The following is an 18,364-nucleotide window of genomic DNA, read 5'->3' on the forward strand; positions in this document are numbered from 1 at the left end:
GCTAGAGTTTAGAAGAATGAGAGGGGATCTCATTGAAACTTATAAAATTCTAACAGGACTAGACAGACTAGATGCAGGAAGGATGTTCCCAATGGCGGGGGAGTCCAGAACCAGGGGTCACAGTCTAAGGATAAGGGGTAAGCCATTTAGGACTAAGATGAGGAGGAATTTCTTCACCCAGTGAGTGGTGAACCTGTGGAATTCTCTACCGCAGAAGGCAGTTGAGGCCAAATCATTAAATATATTCAAGAAGGAGTTAGATATATTTCTTAAGGCTAAAGGGATCAAGGGGTATGGGGAGAAAGCAGGGACAGGGTACTGAATTTGGATGATCAGCCATGATCTCATTAAATGGCGGAACAGGTTCGAGGGGCCGAATGTCCTACTCCTGCTCCTATCTTCTATGTTTCTGCCTCTCTCGTCCTTTAAGACGCTCCTTAAAACTTTCCTCTTTGACCAATCTTCTGTCCTAATATCTCCTTATGTGGCTCGGTGTCAAATGTTGTCTGCTAATCGCTCCCGTGAGGCGCCTTGGGACGTTCTACTACGTTACCGGCGCTGTAAATACAAGTTGCTGTTGTCATGAGAGTGTGGGGTAGAAGCACCGCTGATGTGTAATTCAGAGGAAGCGAGAAGGTGCTTTTATTCCCAGCGCAAAAATCTCTTGGTGAATTTAAAATGTATTGATTTACTTTTTTTTGTTTGCAAAAAGTTACATTCCATTTTCTCATGAAGAATGCACAAAACAGCCAACCCAGGTTTCATTGCTTCAGTTTGAAATATTTTATTTCAATAAAGTTTCAGAAACTTTTAATTTCAAACGATGGAAGTCTAAGTCCCAACGAGACTAGCGAAGGCTGAGTAAGGTACTTCACAGCTAAATAGTGAACCGCTGTACAGAACGGCCGAACATCTGCGACTCAGGCAATAATGATACTGACGTCTGCGGATGACCATTTTATGGCAACTCTGTTTCTATAGCAACAGACACACACAGAAAAGCGAATGGAATAGAAAAGTAACAAAAAACAAAAGCTGATGTGTGTTCAGAATGGTACCAAAATGTAACTGAGGTATTCTGATGGCTGGATCTTCAACTGTATTATCAGATTTTTTTTTTTAATGAAATAAATTTAAAATAATGTATTAGAATTCTAGATTCTTCACATATTTCCTTCAAGGTAAAAAAACCCCCCAAAATAATTCAGAAATTAAAAAGCGCTTAAAGCATTTTCCTATACAGTACGTTTAAACTCTGCATAATATCTTATAGATTTGAAACACTGAAATATTCCTCTCTTCAAAGCACCAAATTTACACATTAGACAAGCCAAAAAAAAAGAACTCTACATAAACTCTCCAATACCAGTTGGGTGCTGAAGCAACATGTTTACAACTACAAAAAGATCTACTTCCAAACATAGACATCTGCGATAGGGACAGGCGATTGGCTTCCTTTCTTTTTGAACCAAGGTTTTAAAACATTTAAATAACATTAAATAGCAGATTGCAAAATATTGATCCACTGTATACAACATAGCGCACAGAAACATTTTACACAATTTGATGAGAAGGTGGAAAATCTTATCATTGTTTCAGGAATGGTCTCGGTTCCTGTTCTTTTTAATTAATAAAGCCTCTCTCAATATTAATTACAGCTTTCAAGGGGGGAGAGGGGGGCAACTCTGTACAAACAGAAGCAGTGTTCAAAACGAGGAACTTAAAAAAGACAGTATGGGTTTCAAAAATAGTTTAACTCTCCCCAACTCTTTTTTTTTTCTAAAGAAGAATGGTCAGTCAGTGACTCCGAAACCCACTGCTCTCACACCTGTCCAAAACACAATTAAAATAATCCCTTAAAATATTAAGGGCACTTTAGAAATAATTAAGTTAACAATTATCGTTGCGTTCTTGACTCTGGGACTCTTGGGGGGGGGGGGTGTTGGGGAGAAGGGGAGGGGGGGCCAGGGGTGTCACCCCAGTCACTAAAACTAGAAAAGTCGCCCCCACGACACCCGCTTCTGCCCTGTGGTAATTACATAGCACCATTGATTCAAAATGACATGTGAACGAAAACAAAACTTGAGAACGTGAGCACCAATACCAGTCAATGGGAGGTAGAAAATCACCCCGGGATGCTCGTTCCATTAGCACCGTGTCGTATCACTAGAAAACCCGGCGCTGCAAAGGCACCTCATCATTGTTATTTTGTTTCTCCTTGCCTGGAACCGATCAATTGGCTCAGGCGCTTTTCTTGGCGGCTGAAAGCTAATGCTAGAACTGTTCGCGCATTAAATTAAGTGTCACGGATTTAGAGAATTTCAACAACTCTTCTTCTAGTTCCCCTTTCTCCTCCACTATTGCACATTGGAGATGCTTAGCAGACATGCAGCCACCAGCTCTATCTACTGCACAAAGTCGCTCTTCTGAGAAGCCTAACCTGTGACTGCTGATGTTATGCTGGATAAGTTTCACAGCCACTAGAAACCAATTTGCTTTTTTTCTTTTTAATTAAAAAAAAATGGATCTTCTGCAACCCAGACACTCTCATCTCTCTCAACCCAACGGCCAGCAGACGCTTTGGCCATTGGTGGAGATCTTCAATTCTAGTTGTTTCAGCTAAACACTCTCCCACGAAACAAGTCCTCTAACATTTCCTTATAGTTTTTTTTTTTTTAAAGCCATTAACAGCCTTCTCTGATCGGCGATGTGACATTTTCACATCACGTCAGTAATTCCTTGAGTTTTATTGAATACACAGTAAAGAATAACTACGCTCTGCTGTGGGTCAAGGATGGTTCAGTCACGAGCTCAGAGAAAGCAGACAGGCCCGACCTCCAGGTGGTAATGTATTCCAGGCTTTGGCTGTGGTAAGTTATAGACACCGATTATCGGCAGCTGATTGGGATCTTGTGTGTGAAAAAGGAAGTGTGTCTGGTGCCACCGACCATCCTGTATCTGAAAATAAACAAGAAGGTGATCATTACACTTTATTTATACCTGTGATTAAACTAAAAAACCACTTGGCTTTCTGTCCTGGAGATCGTGAAACTTTCTGAAGGGTAGTGAAGTGGGTTAGCACCACATTGTTCTTTCACCGCTGGTTCCTGGGTTCAAATCCCCAAATCTGGCTGCGGGACGAAAGTCTGCCCTCTCTGTCGAAGGGGCCTAAGTGAAATTATTCCACCAGTGGTGGCCGTGCCTTCAGCTGCCGAGGCCCTAAGCTCTGGAATTCCCTCCCTAAACCTCTCCGCCTCGCTCTCCTCCTTTTAAGACTCTCCTTAAAAGCCGACCTGTTTGACCCAGCTTTTGGCCACCTGTCCCAATATCTCTTTATGTAGCTCGGTGTTAAATTTGGTCTGATTTACGTTCCTGTGAAGAGCCTTGGGACCAATGTTCCCTTTAAGCTGTGGGCCGCTCGGTGCTCTGCAGCTCCCGCGCAGCCGGCTCACCGGCTTTTAAACAGGAGAAACCACGCATGTGCGGTATTTTGAAGGGGGTCGCACACCCCCAAAAAATTAAAGGGAACATTGCTTGGGACGTTTTACTACATTACCGTCGTTATATAAACGCAAGTGTTGTTGTTGAGATGGGGCAGAGATACAAGATGCACTGCAGCAACTTGCCAAGGCTTCTTCAGCAGCACCTCCCAAACCCACGACCTCTTCCACCTTGAAGGACAAGGGCAGCAGGCGCATTGGAACACCACCACCTCCAAGTTCCCCTCCAAATCACACACCATCCTGACTTGGAAATATATCGCTGTTGTTTCATCGTCGCTGGGTCAAAATCCTGGAACTCCCTCCCTAACAGCACTGTGGGAGCACCTTCACCACACGGACTGCAGCGGTTCAAGGCGGCGGCTCACCACCACCTTCTCAAGGGCAACTAGGGATGGGCAATAAATGCTGGCCTTGCCAGCGATGCCCACATCCATAAACGAATATATTTTTAAAAAATCGTAGTGGCTATAAGTCCCCACCACGAAACTGCCTATAATTCAGCCCTGAAATTGGTAGAATCATTCAGGGGCTCCACAAGGGTGTGAAGTGGCAAACAGAGCAGTGTGGGGTGCTCTGTTGTTGTTGGGTCATTGGGTGTTGGGCAATGTAGTGAACTTTTACCTCTGCACATGGCTAGACTGGGTGCTGAAAGTGCACCTGAGAGGAGCAACTAAATACAGTGATGGTTTGGTTTGCAGATGGAGGCTATTTTACTGCAATGTGAAAACTGTTTGGATTTTAGGTGATTTGTACCCGGCAGTCATCCAGCGGCACTTCTGGTATAAGCTGTCCTCCCGCTTCCAGCATCAGGCCATTCCAGGACTTGAACTTTACGGCTTGTTTGGAAGGTTTGTCTGAACTCCCATCTGCCCAGACTGGCACATTCAGGCAGTGAATGGTGATGTGTTGGACCACCTCTGAGCTCAGCAAGTGTAAGAAGTTCATCTGGACCCGTCCCACTGAGAACTCCAACTGAAAGCAAAGCAAAGCAAAGAATAATTAGGAATAAAAACGGAAAATGCTGGAAATACTCAGCAGGTCAGGCAGCCTCTGTGGAGAGAGAAACAGAGTTAACGTTTCAGCTCGATGACCCTTTGTAATAATTAGGACCTGCCCTAACAGGGCTAGAGCAGCTGTTCTCAAACTTTTTTGGTTAAAGGACCCCTTTCCGAATGGATTAATAATCACAGACATCCCACTCCCACAAGCTAAATTATAATACAAACCTGCAAATAGCTCGCAAAGTTATATATTATTACTTTACTTAAAAAAAGTGTATTTCAATTGCAACAAAGAGGTGCATTTGTATAGGAGCTCATTCCGTCTGTCAAACATGCTGCACGTGTGGCGGCCGCACTCTGCTCCTGCCTCGCTCCAAGCCCGCCTCCAGCCCCTGCTCAATGAGGGAGCGGAGTGCGACCGCCACGTGTCCCGCAAGGCCGGCCCTGCTCGGCACTCACACTATTTCGCGGATCCCCAGGGGTCCGCGGACCTTAGTTTGAGAACCACTGGGCTAGAAGACGAAAAAAAAAACGTAAGAACATAAGAAGTAGGAGCAGGAGTAGGCCATACGGCCCCTCGGGCCTGCTCCGCCATTCAATAGGATCATGGCTGATCCGAATCTAGACTCACGTCCACTTCCCTGCCCGCTCCCCGTAACCCCTAATTCCCTTATCAGCTAGGAAACTGTCTATCTCCGTTTTAAATTCATTTAGTGTCGCAGCTTCCACAGCTCTCTGGGGTAGCAAATTCCATAGATTTACTACCCTCTGAGTGAAGAAGTTTCTCCTCATCTCAGTTTTGAAAGGGCAGCCCCTTATTCTAAGATTATGCCCCCTAGTTCTAGTCTCACCCATCAGTGGAAACATCCTCACCGCATCCACCTGATCAAGCCCCCAAAAACCTGGCAGTAGCAGCATCAACTGGCTGACTGAGTTATAAACAGAGTGTTCTGCAAAATAAACTGCACTCCAAGAGGATTAGTGATAGAAAGAAACCAGTATTAGCCACACTCGATAGGTACACAATCAAGGATTGCGGGGGGGGGGGGGTGTGGGGGAGAAAGTATTTTATCTCTCTTGTTACAGTTCAGCCTTTTTCTCAGCACAGGTTCATGGCTGGACTGTAGTTTTCATAAGTAGGCCTTAGAAATCAAATCCTTTCTTTTACTTCTGTGTACGGGCTGGCTTACACAGGGTTAACAGTGAATCCCTAATCACAAACCATAGGAACAGGAGGAGGCCATTCAGCCCCTCGAGCCTGCTCCACCATTCAACGAGATCATGGCTGATCTGCGGCCTAACTCCATCTACCCGCCTTTGGCCCATATCCCTTAATACCTTTGGTTATCAAAAAGCTATCAATCTCCGATTTAAAATTAATAATTGATCCAGCATCAATTGCCGTTTGCGGAAGAGAGTTCCAAACTTCTACCACCCTTTGTGTGTAGAAGTGTTTCCTAATTTCACTCCTGAAAGGTCTGGCTCTAATTTTTAGACTCTGCCCCCCCAGTCCGAGACTCCCCAACCAGCGGAAATAGTTTCTCTCTATCTACCCTATCTGCTCCCCTTAATATCTTGAAAACTTCGATCAGATCACCACTTAACCTTCTAAATTCTAGGGAATACAACCCTAGTTTGTGTAATCTCTCCTCGTAATTCAACCCCTGGAGTCCGGGTATCATTCTGGTAAACCTACTCTGCACTCCCTCCAAGGCCAATACATCCTTCCTACGGTGTGGTGCCCAGAACTGCTCACAGTACTCCAGGTGTGGTCTAACCAGGGCTTTGTACAGCTGCAGAATAACTTCTACCCCCTTGTATTCTAGTCCTCTAGATATAAAGGCCAGCATTCCATTAGCTTTTTTCCCTGCACCCCTCAAGTCTCTTTGGACCTCCACTGTTTTTAGCCTTTCACCATTTAGAAAGTACCCTGTTCTATCCATTTTAGGTCCAAAGTGGATGACCTCACATTTGCCTACATTGAAATCCATTTGCCACAGTTTTGCCCACTCACTGGAGAACACGCAGGCTGCCCACCTCCTACTCCCAGTTCAAGGCAGATGCACTACTCAAGTGACACTGATCTACAGGTGAAATACACAGAAGCAAAATACACAGCAAGAGACCCAAATAGCGCAGTGAATAAACAACAGAGCTTTTTATGTCTGTGCTTTTACATTGTCTAACTTGGATCATGGCAGGGTGGTGCCCACGAGCTGTCTCCCTCCATTTCAATGGCCAAGACTCGCTCCCCTATCCCGGCAGCAGAGTCACAGTACGTTGGGTTTACCCTTCTGCTGGTGGGATAAGAAAGAAATACTTGCATTTCTATAGCGCCTTTCACAACCTCAGGACGTCCCAAATCGCTTCACAGTCACTGAAGTACTTTTTGAAGTGTAGTCACAGTTGTAATGTAGGAAACACAGCAGCCAATTTGTGCACAGCAAGCTCCCACAAACAGCAATGTGATAATGACCAGATAATCTGTTTTAGTGATGTTGATTGAGGGATAAATATTGGCCCCAGGACACACTCCCCTGCTCTTCTCCCAATAAGTGCTTTGGGATCTTTTATGTCCACCTGAGAGGGCAGACGGAGCCTCGGCTTAACGTCTCATCTGAAAGACGGCCCCTCTGACAGCGCAGCACTCCCTCAGCACTGCACTGGGAGTGTCAGCCTGGATTTTTGTGCTCAAGTTTCTGGAGCAGGATTTGAACCCACAACCTTCTGATTCAGAAGCGAGGGTGCTGCCCACTGAGCCACGGCTGACACACAAGGGAGTAGGTTTCAACAGTTTGAACATAGGGACCCAAAACATGGACTGCACTCTCCCGGGATCCAAGCTCCCTCAGGGCTCGCTCAGTTTGTGTTGCAGATTTCCTGGCTCCTGTCTGCCCAGTTTTTATTCTATGACTCCCCTCCTTCTCCTCTCCTTGCTGGTGATGCTAGACTTCAGCTTGAGGGCTCAGTGAAATTGTACAACAAATACTATAAGTGTAACTTTAACCGTGACCCTGAGGAACAGTTTGAATCAGTTTTTCTGTTTATTCAGTAGGTTAGGCACAGAAGAAGCACACAGCCTCATGGTTAGGCAACAGTTGCAGTATTTGTTGTGAAACTCTTTGATGTAAGAAAACTACTAGGCACTTGGTCTAAGCGTTAAACAAAGCTTTAATCAACTGTTTTACAACATGGAGGTCTCTAGTTGTGTCCTTCACTAGTTCCTGTTAAGAATGTCCTGCACAAACTGGGCCCGTGCCCGAGTATTTATACTCTCCCTGGACAGCGCCACCTGTAGGCCGCTCAGTATTACTTCATAAGTCTTTCTTTCATGAATAACTGATACACGTCACTCTTCATAAATGTTTGCTGTTGTAGCCAGGGTTAAAGCATTACATACAGTGCTTGACCTGTAACTGTATAGGACGCTCATCCATTATCAGGATCTAGAAGGCCATTGTGGACTGTCGCCAAAGCCCTTCAGCGATCTCCCCTCAGCCTCGATGACCGATGGTGAAATGCTTGGAAGAACTGCGACATACGGAATGGATTCCTTATAGAGCATCCCACCGTACAACCTGAAGGATCAAACCTTCCTCGTAAACAGTGGACAACCATCAACCGCCTCAGAACTGGTCATGGTAGATGCTGCCACCTTCTCCATAGATGGAAGATTAAAGCATCTCCATCATGCGACTGTGGAGCTCCTGATCAGACCCTGGAGCACGTGATTGAGCACTGCCCTCAGAGGAAACTCGCAGGCAGCCTACAAGATATCCACGCTGTTACACTGGAAGCTTTGGCCTGGATATCTGACTTAGATATTGACCTTTGATTTACTTTTGCTACTACCGGACAGCAGAAGAAGGAACAAAGTTGAAGTAACACAATGTATTTCATCATAAAATCATAGAATGGTACGGCACAGGAGGAGGCCATTCGGCCCATCGTGCCTGTGCCGACTCTGAAAGAGCTTTCCAATTAGTCCCAGTCCCCAGATTATTCCCCTTAACCCTGCAAATTACAACAACAACGTGTATTTATATAGCACCTTTAACGTAGTAAAACGTCCCAAGGCGCTTCACAGGAGCGATTATCAAACAAAATTTGACACCGAGCCACGTAAGGAGATATTAGGACAGGTGACCAAAGGCTTGGTCAACGAGGTAGGTTTTAAGGAGCATCTTAAAGGAGGAGAGGTAGAGAGGCGGAGAGGTTTAGGCAGGGAAATCCAGAGATTAGGGCCTCGACAGCTGAAGACATGGCCGCCAATGGTGGAGCGATTAAAATCAGGGATGCGCAAGAGGCCAGAATTGGAGGAGCGCAGAGATCTCGGGGGGTTGTGGGGCTGGAGGAGATTACAGAGATAGGGAAGGGCGAGGCCATGGAGGGATTTGAAAACAAGGGTGAGAATTTTGAAATCGAGGCGTTGCTTAACCAGGAGCCAATGTAGGTCAGCGAGCACAGGGGGTGATGGGTGAACGGGACTTGGTGCGAGTTAGGACACGGGCAGCAGAGTTTTGGATGGCCTCAAGTTTACATAGGGTAGAATGTGGGAGGCCGGCCAGGAGTGTGTTGGAATAGTCAAGTCTAGAGGTAACAAAGAAACATAGAAACATAGAAGATAGGAGCAGGAGTAGGCCATTTGGCCCCTCGAGCCTGCTCCGCCATTCAATGCGATCATGGCTGATCATCCAAATTCAGTACCCGGTCCCTGCCTTCTCTCCATATCCCTTGATCCCTTTAGCCTTAAGAAATATATCTAACTCCTTCTTGAATATATTTAATGAATTGGCCTCTACTGCCTTCTGTGGTAGAGAATTCCACAGGTTCACCACTCTCTGGGTGAAGAAATTCCTCCTCATCTCTGTCCTAAATGGCTTACCCCTTATCCTTAGACTGTGACCCCTGGTTCTGGACTCCCCGGCCATCGGGAACATCCTTCCTGCATCCAGTCTATCTAGTCCTGTTAGTATTTTATAAGTTTCAATGAGATCCCCTCTCATTCTTCTAAACTCCAGCGAGTATAAGCCCAATCGACCCAATCTCTCCTCATACGTCATTCCTGCCATCCCAGGTATCAGCCTGGTGAATCTTCGCTGAACTCCCTCCATGGCAAGAACATCCTTCCTCAGATAAGGCGACCAAAACTGCACACAATACTCCAGGTGTGGTCGCACCAAGGCCCTGTACAACTGCATCAAGACATCCTTGTTCCTGTACTCGAACCCTCTCGCTACGAAGGCCAACATACCATTTGCCTTCTTAACCGCCTGCTGCACCTGCATGCTTACCTTCAGCGACTGGTGCACAAGGACACCCAGGTCTCATTGCACTTCCCCTTCTCCCAATCTATTGCCATTCAGATAATAATCTGCCTTCCTGTTTTTGACACCAAAGTGGATAACCTCGCATTTATCCACATTATATTGCATCTGCCATGCTTCTGCCCAATCACCCAACCTGTCCAAATCATACTGGAGTTTCTCGGCATCCTCCTTACAGCACACACTCCCACCCAGCTTTGTGTCATCTGCAAACTTGGAGATATTACATCCAATTCCCTCGTCTAGATCATTAATATATATTGTGAATAGCTGGGGTCCCAGGACCGATCCCTGCTCTACCCCACTAGTCACTGCCCGCCACTCGGAAAAAGACCCGTTTATTCCAACTCTTTGTTTTCTGTCTGCCAACCAGTTCTCTATCCAAGTCAATACCTTGCCCCCAATCCCATGTGCCTTAACTTTACACACTAATCTCTTGTGCGGGACCTTATCAAAAGCCTTCTGAAAGTCCAAATACACCACATTCACTGGTTCTCCCTTATCAATTTTACCAGTTACATGCTCAAAAAATTCCAGTAGATTAGTCAAGCACGATTTACCTTTTGTACATCCATGTTGACTTTGTCCGATCCTGTCACTGTTTTCCAAGTGCTCTGCTATTACATCTTTTATAATGGACTCTAGCATTTTCCCCACTACCGATGTCAGGCTTACCGGTCTATAATTCCCCGTTTTCTCTCTACCACCTTTTTTGAATAGTCGGGTAACATTAGCTACCCTCCAATCCATGGGTACAGTTCCAGAGTCTATCGAATTTTGGAAGATGACCAGCAATGTATCTACTATTTCTAGGGCCATGGAAGAGGGTTTCAGCAGCAGATGAGCTGAGGCAAGGACGGAGACGGGCGTTGTTACGGAGGTGGAAATAGGCGGTCTTATTGATGGCGCGGATATGTGGTCGGAAGCTCATCTCGCCATCAAATACCAAGGTTGCGAACAGTGTGGTTCAGCCTCAGACAGTTGCTCGGGAGAGGGATGGAGTCGGTGGCGAGGGAACGGAGTTCGTGGCGGGGACTGAAGACAATGGCTTCGGTCTTCCCAATATTTAGTTTGAGGAAATTTCTGCTCATCCAGAACTGGATGTTGGACAAGCAGTCTGACAATTTAGAGACCGTGGAGGGGTTGAGAGAAGTGGTGGTGAGGTAGAGCTGGGTGTCGTCAGCGTACATGTGGAAACTGACGCTGTGTTTTTGGATGATGTCGCCAAGGGGCAGCATGTAGATGAGCCATAGGAGGGGCCAAGGATAGCTCCTTGGGGGACACCAGAGGTAACGATGCGGGAGCGGGAAGAGAAGCTGTTGCAGGTGATTCTCTGGCTGCGACTGGATTAGTCCTCTTCAAGCACATGTCCTAACTTTACATATACGTTGAGACCAGGGATAAAGTAACAGTTACAATATTTGTTGTGTAACTTTGACCCATAACGATATAAAGTGATATTCTTGTTGCAGAATGATACAGAACTGTTTGCCATTAGGGCCAAGGTTAAAGTGATCGTTACACAACAAATATTGTGACTATCTGCAGTTGCTATTTATTCAGCAGCAGAAACAGAAACACAGGCTTTTACAGTTAGGAACATAGGAACAGGAGGAGGCCATTCAGCCCCTCGAGCCTGTTGCACCATTCAATCAGATCATGGCTGATCTGTTCCTCAACCCCATTTGCCCACCTTTGCTCCATATCCCTCGATACCCAATGAAAATCTATCGACCTCAATCTTGAACATTTCATTTGCCCCCAGCAGCCACAGCCTTGTAGGGGAGAGAGTTCCAGATTTCCACCACCCTTAGTGTGAAAAGTGCTTCCCGACATCACCCCTGAACGGCCTGGTTTTTATTTTAAGATTCCCCCCGCCCTCCCCCCTGTTCTGGATCACCGGAGGAAATAGTTTTTCCGTATCTACTCTATCAAATCCCTTTATCTGTGTAAACACCTCGATCAGATCACCCCTCAACCTTCTAGACTCGAGAAAATACAAATCAAGATTATGCAACCTGTCCACATAACTTAACCCTTTTATCCCCGGTATCATTCTGGCGAATCTGCACTGTACCCTCGACAAGACCAATATATCTTTCTTGAGGTGCGGTGTCCAAAACTGAACGTAGTACTCTGGATGAGGTCTGACCGAGGCTGTGTATAACTGAGGCATCACCTCCTTACATCTGAATTCCAACCCCTTCGAGATAAAGACCAATATTCCATTCGTATTTTTGATTACTTTTTGTGCCTGCGCACCAGCTTTGTGATTAGTGTACTTGGACACCCAAATCCCTTTACTCCTCAGCATCTCCTAGTCTCTCACCATTAAGAAAATATTCCGAGTTCGGACGGGAGTTAGGGGTGACATTTTTACCAAAAATGCCAGTATGAATAGAAGTGAAACCACATTTTATACGAAAATCAACTTCTTCCCAAAAACCAACAGGAGGAATTCCATCCCCTTACAGTCATTTAGAAAACCTTGCTGATAAATGCCAGCGAGAACTGGCACCTCGAACAGAGATAGGGCCGGCAGACACCGCCAACCCCAACAGGAGAAAGTTGTACCTAAAGCTTATAGATTGCTGTGGGCCAGGAGTGCCCAGACTGGGGCTGGAGCGCCACATTCAGACCTGTATCGGCCACGTGACATACCTGCGTCTGCAAATTAATAGGAACATTGACTTGAACTTCCCATGTGTCTGCGAGGCTCCATAATATGCACATAGGAACAGGAGGAGGCCATGGAGCCCCTCGAGCCTGTTCCGCCATTCAATGAGATCATGGCTGATCTGCAACCTAACTCCGTCTACCCGCCTTTGCCCCACATCCCTTAATACCTAAAATAAAAACAGAAAATGCTGGAAATACTCAGGTCAGGCCGCAACCTGAAACATTAACTCTGTTTCGCTCTCCACAGATGCTGCCTGACCCGCTGAGTGTTTCCAGCATTTTCTGTTTTCATTTTAGATTTCCAGCATCCGCAGTATTTTGCTTTTGTTTTCCCTTAAGACTTATGTTCCTATGTATGTTCCTATGCACCCAAGTGGCCCACAGATTTAAAAACAATTTTTAAAATTCGTTCATGGGATGTGGGCGTTGCGGGCAAGGCCGGCATTTATTGCCCGTCCCTAGTTGCCCTCGAGAAGGTGGCGGTGAGCCGCCTTCTTGAACCACTGCAGTCCGTGTGGTGACGGTGCTCCTACAGTGCTGTTAGGGAGGGAGTTCCAGGGTTTTGACCCAGCGACAACACGTAAAGCTTGGACATCCCTTCTGTAGGTTTTTAAAAAAAAGTTTTGTAGTCATTCTCAAGTAAAAAAAAATTAATACTAGCAAGTCAACCACTGTACTTCAGAGGAAATATTTTAGTAAAAGGTTGCGAACAGCTGCAGTAACAGCATGCACCTGCTGGTGGCGCTGCTGTGATGTTTTTGTTCTCAGCACTGCCACCCCGTGTTACTGACTGGTACTGCAGCACTAACTAGTGAAGGGTCCCAGACCTGAACCGTTAACTCTGCTTCTCGCTCCACAGACGCTGCCTGCCCGGCTGAGTATTTCCAGCATTTTCTGTTTTTATTTCAGATTTACAACATCCGTAATAATTAGCTTTTGTCTAAATAGCAATCGCTGGATTCCAAATCGCATTTATTTTGCTGGTCTACATTTTGAAGGTGTTAAATACAGTAAGTTATGGACACTCGCATTTGCAATGTCCTTTCAGTGAGACAGTGCCCTTATTCTAAAGCTACCTACGTAGGGCTACACTGGTACAATGTCCCGCAGGATGCAGAGCTCCGAAGAACACAATGACATAAGAGGAAATGCTGGGAAATACTCTGCAGGTCAGGCAGCATCTGTGGAGAGAGAAACAGAGTTAACGTTTCAGGTCGATGATCTTTCCTCAAAACTGCCTGACATGCAGAGTATTTCCAGCATTTTCTGTTTTTATTTCAGATTTCCAGCTTTCGCAGTGTTTTGCCTTTGTGGTGACATGTTAATGATGACTGACCATTGCATCCACTGCCACAAATTCACAATCTGAGCTTTAACCAGATCTAAGGTTAAGATCAGAAAGCGGTAGATGTATAGTGTCTCTTCAGTCTTTGTAAAGGGCTGAGAATTTGAGAGTCGCTGTTACCTCTAGGTACTTGAACTAGGTTCTTCGGCAGCACCTCCCAAACTCCCGACCTCCACCACCGAGAAGGACAAGGGCAGCAGGCGCATGGGAACACCACCACTTCCAAGTTCCCCTCCAAGTCACACATCATTCTGACTTGGAAATATATCGGCCGTTCCTTCATCGTTGCTGGGTCAGAATCCTGGAACTCGCTCCCTAACAGCACAGTGGGAGCACCTTCACCACACGGACTGCAGTGGTACAAGAAGGCGGTTCACCACCACCTTCTCGAGGGCAACTAAGGATGGGCAATAAATGCCGGCCTTGCCAGCGACGCCCAGATCCGGTGAATGAATAAATAAAAAGGTTTGTCTCTGTCCAGGCAAAAGGATTAGGCTGATCGGTTAACAATTCCTGTTAGCTGCTCCAAACAGGCATTAATGTTACAGGCCCAATGTGGAGGATGGCCTTCAGGCGGATGGTTTAATTAAAATATTGAAAAATAATATTGTAGCATTACCTTTGACACAGTGACGGGTTTGAGACAGGTCTGCCCACCGTTAGTGAAGTTGCATATCACCTCAATGGTGTCAGAGGTGCAACCGAGGTTAGGATCAATCCAGTAGGTGCCTGCAGAGCAAATAAGAGAAAAAGATCAGATATTGTTCACAAGCAGCAGTGGTCAGTTGGCGGCGGAGAGGGACCTTTCAGATAATCTGTACAAAATGGTCTAAGCTGGGGCCGACAGTGTATCTGCCCGACAAGACCAGTCTGGGAATGGTTGCGATCAGGCCTGTACTGCACATGTACTGGACACTAGACCAGTCTGAGATACTGGACACTAGACCAGTCTGAGATACTGGACACTAGACCAGTCTGAGATACTGGACACTAGGCCAGTCTGAGATACTGGACACTAGACCAGTCTGAGATACTGGACACTAGACCAGTCTGAGATACTGGACACTAGACCAGTCTGAGATACTGGACACTAGACCAGTCTGAGATACTGGACACTAGACCAGTCTGAGATACTGGACACTAGACCAGTCTGAGATACTGGACACTAGACCAGTCTGAGATACTGGACACTAGACCAGTCTGAGATACTGGACACTAGACCAGTCTGAGATACTGGACACTAGACCAGTCTGAGATACTGGACACTAGTCCAAAAGAAAAGAAAGACTTGCATTTCTCTTGCGCCTTTCCTGACCACAGAATGTCCCAAAGCGCTTTACAGCCAATGAAGTCGTTTTTGAAGTGTAGTCACTGTTGTAATGTAGGAAATGCGGCAGCCAATTTGCGCACAGCAAGCTCCCACAAACAGAAACGTGATAATGACCAGATAATCTGTTTTAGTGATGTTGATTGAGGGATAAATATTGGGCCAGGACACCGGGGAGAACTCCCCTGCTCTTCTTCCAAATAGTGCCATGGGATCTTTTACGTCCACCTGAGAGAGCAGACGGGGCCTCAGTTTAACGTCTCATCCAAAGACAGCACCTCCGATAGTGCAGCACTCCCTCAGCACTGCACTGGAGTGTCAGCCTGGATTATGTGCTCAAGTCTCTGGAGTGGGACTTGAACCCACAACCTTCTGGCTCAGAGGCGAGGGTGCTGCCCACTGAGCCACAACCAACACCAGTCTGGGAATAGAGAGAGAATTGAAAAACACTCTGCCACAAAGTGACACAATGCAGGTTTACATCCATGGTTGGATCTTGGCTATGCTGCCGGGGGGAGGGGGGGCTGGGGGAGGCACCAAGCAGCTTGCTCAGAGACTCTGGCAGGAAACCTCAGGGAGAAGTAGACTGGGTAAACCTTGTAATATCACTGTGTGGCTTAGCCAGCTACAGGAGGCTGAAAGCAATTGGGTCATTGATGACCATGTTTTGGAGCATGTGGGATTTGGTGTTAGAGCTCATGCTGCCCATTTGTCCCACACGCTTCCACATCAAGTCAGTGTGGACCATCTTGAAGTTTGGGAGTTGCCCAGGTTTGTGTGCAAAGCATTTAATTAGTAAGGTAAGTTGAGAGAGATGGTACTTGACTCCAACAAGGCCAGTAATTTCCAAAAAAAACATTTTGAATCCAGTCAGTGTTAGAGAACTGTTAAGAGAAGATTTGATAGAGGTGTTCAAAATCATGAAGGGTTTTGATAGAGTAAATGAAGAGAAACTGGTTCCAGTGGCAGAAGGGTCAGTAACCAGAGGACACAGATTTATGGTGTTTGGCAAAAGAACCAGAGACGAGATGAGGAAACATGTTTTTACGCAGCGAGTTGTTGTGATCTGGAATCCACGGCCTGAAAATTGGTGGAAGCAGATTCAATAGTAACTTTCAAAAGAGAATTGGATAAATACCTGAAGGGAAAGTATTTGCAGGGCTATGGGGAAAGATCAGGGGGGAGCGGGATTAATTGGAGAGCTCTTTCAAAGAGCCGGCACAGGCACGGTGAGCCGAATGGCCTCCTTCTGTGCTGTATCATTCTATGCTTCTATGACTTGCAACTGTGTGATCAAATTGGGGGAGATCTGGCAAGTGGCTGTGTTAGTGAAAGAGTTAGCATACCTGTCAGGAAAGGATGAATAGGCTGGGTCTCTTTTCTCTTGAAAAGACAAGGCTGAGTGGTGACCTAATTGAGGTCTTTAAAATTATGAAAGGTTTTGATAGAGTGGATACAGAGAGAGTGTTTCCACTTGTGGGGAAGAGCATAACTAGAGGCCATCAATGTGAGATAGTCACCAAGAAATCCAATAAGGAATTCAGGAGAAACTTCTTTACCCAGAGAGTGGTGAGAATGTGGAACTCGCTACCACAGGGAGTGGTTGAAGCGAATAGTATAGATGCAGTTAAGGGGAGGTTAGATAAGCATATGAGGGAGAAGGGAATAGAGGGTTACGCTGATAGAGTTAGATGAGGAAAGGCGGGAGGAGGCTCGGGTGGACCATCAACGCCCTCATGGACTGGTTGGGCCGAATGGCCTGTTTCTGTGCCGTATATCCTGTGTAATCCTATGTTAGCACCAGAATACTGGTGTATTCGGACTCACCATCATTCATTCGCTGCTCACAGTTCATGAGGTCACGGCAGACACGGGCAGGATTGTCCCTAGTGCCCAGGGGGTTCTTAATGCTGTGGATAAGATTACTGAGGTAGTGTAGGGTCTTAAAGATCTCTGCTCCCTGGTCAATCAAAGGTAGGTCTGAATTCTGATAGTTCTGCATGAGGAAAACAAAGGTTGGCTCTAATAATCGCAGTTAAAGCTTACTTAGGTGATTAATTTTATAATAGCATATGTTACAGTCGTTATCAAAAAATATGGTCCAACTGATCAGGGACACCAAGACACAGCTGAGGAGCGTCAGCTTACCTCTGTCCTGAGTGCAGTTTTCGATTCGATAAAAGCTTGTAAAGCAGCACCTAGATCTTCGTGTTTCTGAAAATATAAATGGTACAAAATAAGAACAGAATATGTTTCAGACTCAAACCAGGGGGAGGGAACTGATTGTAAAGAGAGCTAGCACAGGAGCAAGGGGCCGAATAGCTGCGCTGTAAAATTCTACGGCTTTTTTGATTGCCGGCTTACCCACTGCAGCTGCTTCCCCTGGCTCAGGAGTCTAGAACCGGGGTCACAGTCTCAGGATAAGGGGTCGGTCATTTAGGACTGAGATGAGGAGGAACTTCTTCACTGAGGGTTGTGAATCTTTGGAATTCTTTGCCCCAGAGAGCTGTGGAGGCTCAGTCGTTGAGTATATTCAAGGCTGAGATCGATAGATTTTTGGACTCTAGGGGAATCGAGGGATATGGGGATCGGGCGGGAAAGTGGAGTTGAGGTCGAAGATCAGCCATGATCTTATTGAATGGCGGAGCAGGCGCGAGGGGCCGTATGGCCGACTCCTGCTCCTAATTCTTATGTCCTTAGTAATAGGTTGGAAATATTTAAACCTCTTTAATCTGTAACTGTACAGTATATCATGTATTTTATAAATATTTAACCCATTTTAATCTGCTACTGCAAGCTGCGTGGAAAAGTTACTGTATAATATTAGCAGTTCTAGCGCTGTACATTGTTTAAACTTGTTTAAATCAGCCAATTTATTATGTTATACAACGTTGTGACTTTTTATTGTTAAATAATCAGTCTGTAGTCACTTCGCAGTTATGAACGCGCGTCCATAGTCAAGGGCAAGAGTTCCCAGCAATGTGTCAATATTTCAGTACAATGGTCCCTTCAACCTCCACTGGTGGACAGTCCACTGCAGTTGAAAGATCGGAGATGCTTTTGATTCATTTGGAGCAAAGCAGTCTGGTGGCGTGCGGCTGTGAAATAGATGCAGGGGTAACAGGTTCAATAATTATTAAAGACTTACGAGTGCGACTTGAATTCCAGGAGGACCCTGTTGA

General features: G+C 46.0%; 1 protein-coding gene across 1 annotated transcript in view; it reads right to left on the reverse strand.

Annotated features, from left to right (window-relative positions):
- Positions 1-768: 768 nt before the first annotated feature.
- The window catches only part of LOC147101631 (uncharacterized), a 688,387-nt gene continuing 670,791 nt past the window's right edge, over positions 769-18,364 (reverse strand). The window contains 6 exon segments of the mRNA XM_085965351.1: positions 769-2,958; positions 4,257-4,475; positions 14,475-14,584; positions 17,010-17,178; positions 17,331-17,396; positions 18,331-18,357. Of these exon segments, the coding sequence (XP_085821477.1) occupies positions 2,812-2,958; positions 4,257-4,475; positions 14,475-14,584; positions 17,010-17,178; positions 17,331-17,396; positions 18,331-18,357 (738 nt within the window). The 3' untranslated portion in view covers positions 769-2,811.

The sequence above is a fragment of the Somniosus microcephalus genome, chromosome 23 (genome assembly GCF_052327205.1).
Source record: "Somniosus microcephalus isolate GS21.2 chromosome 23, FLI_Smic_1.0, whole genome shotgun sequence".
NCBI lineage: Eukaryota > Metazoa > Chordata > Chondrichthyes > Squaliformes > Somniosidae > Somniosus > Somniosus microcephalus.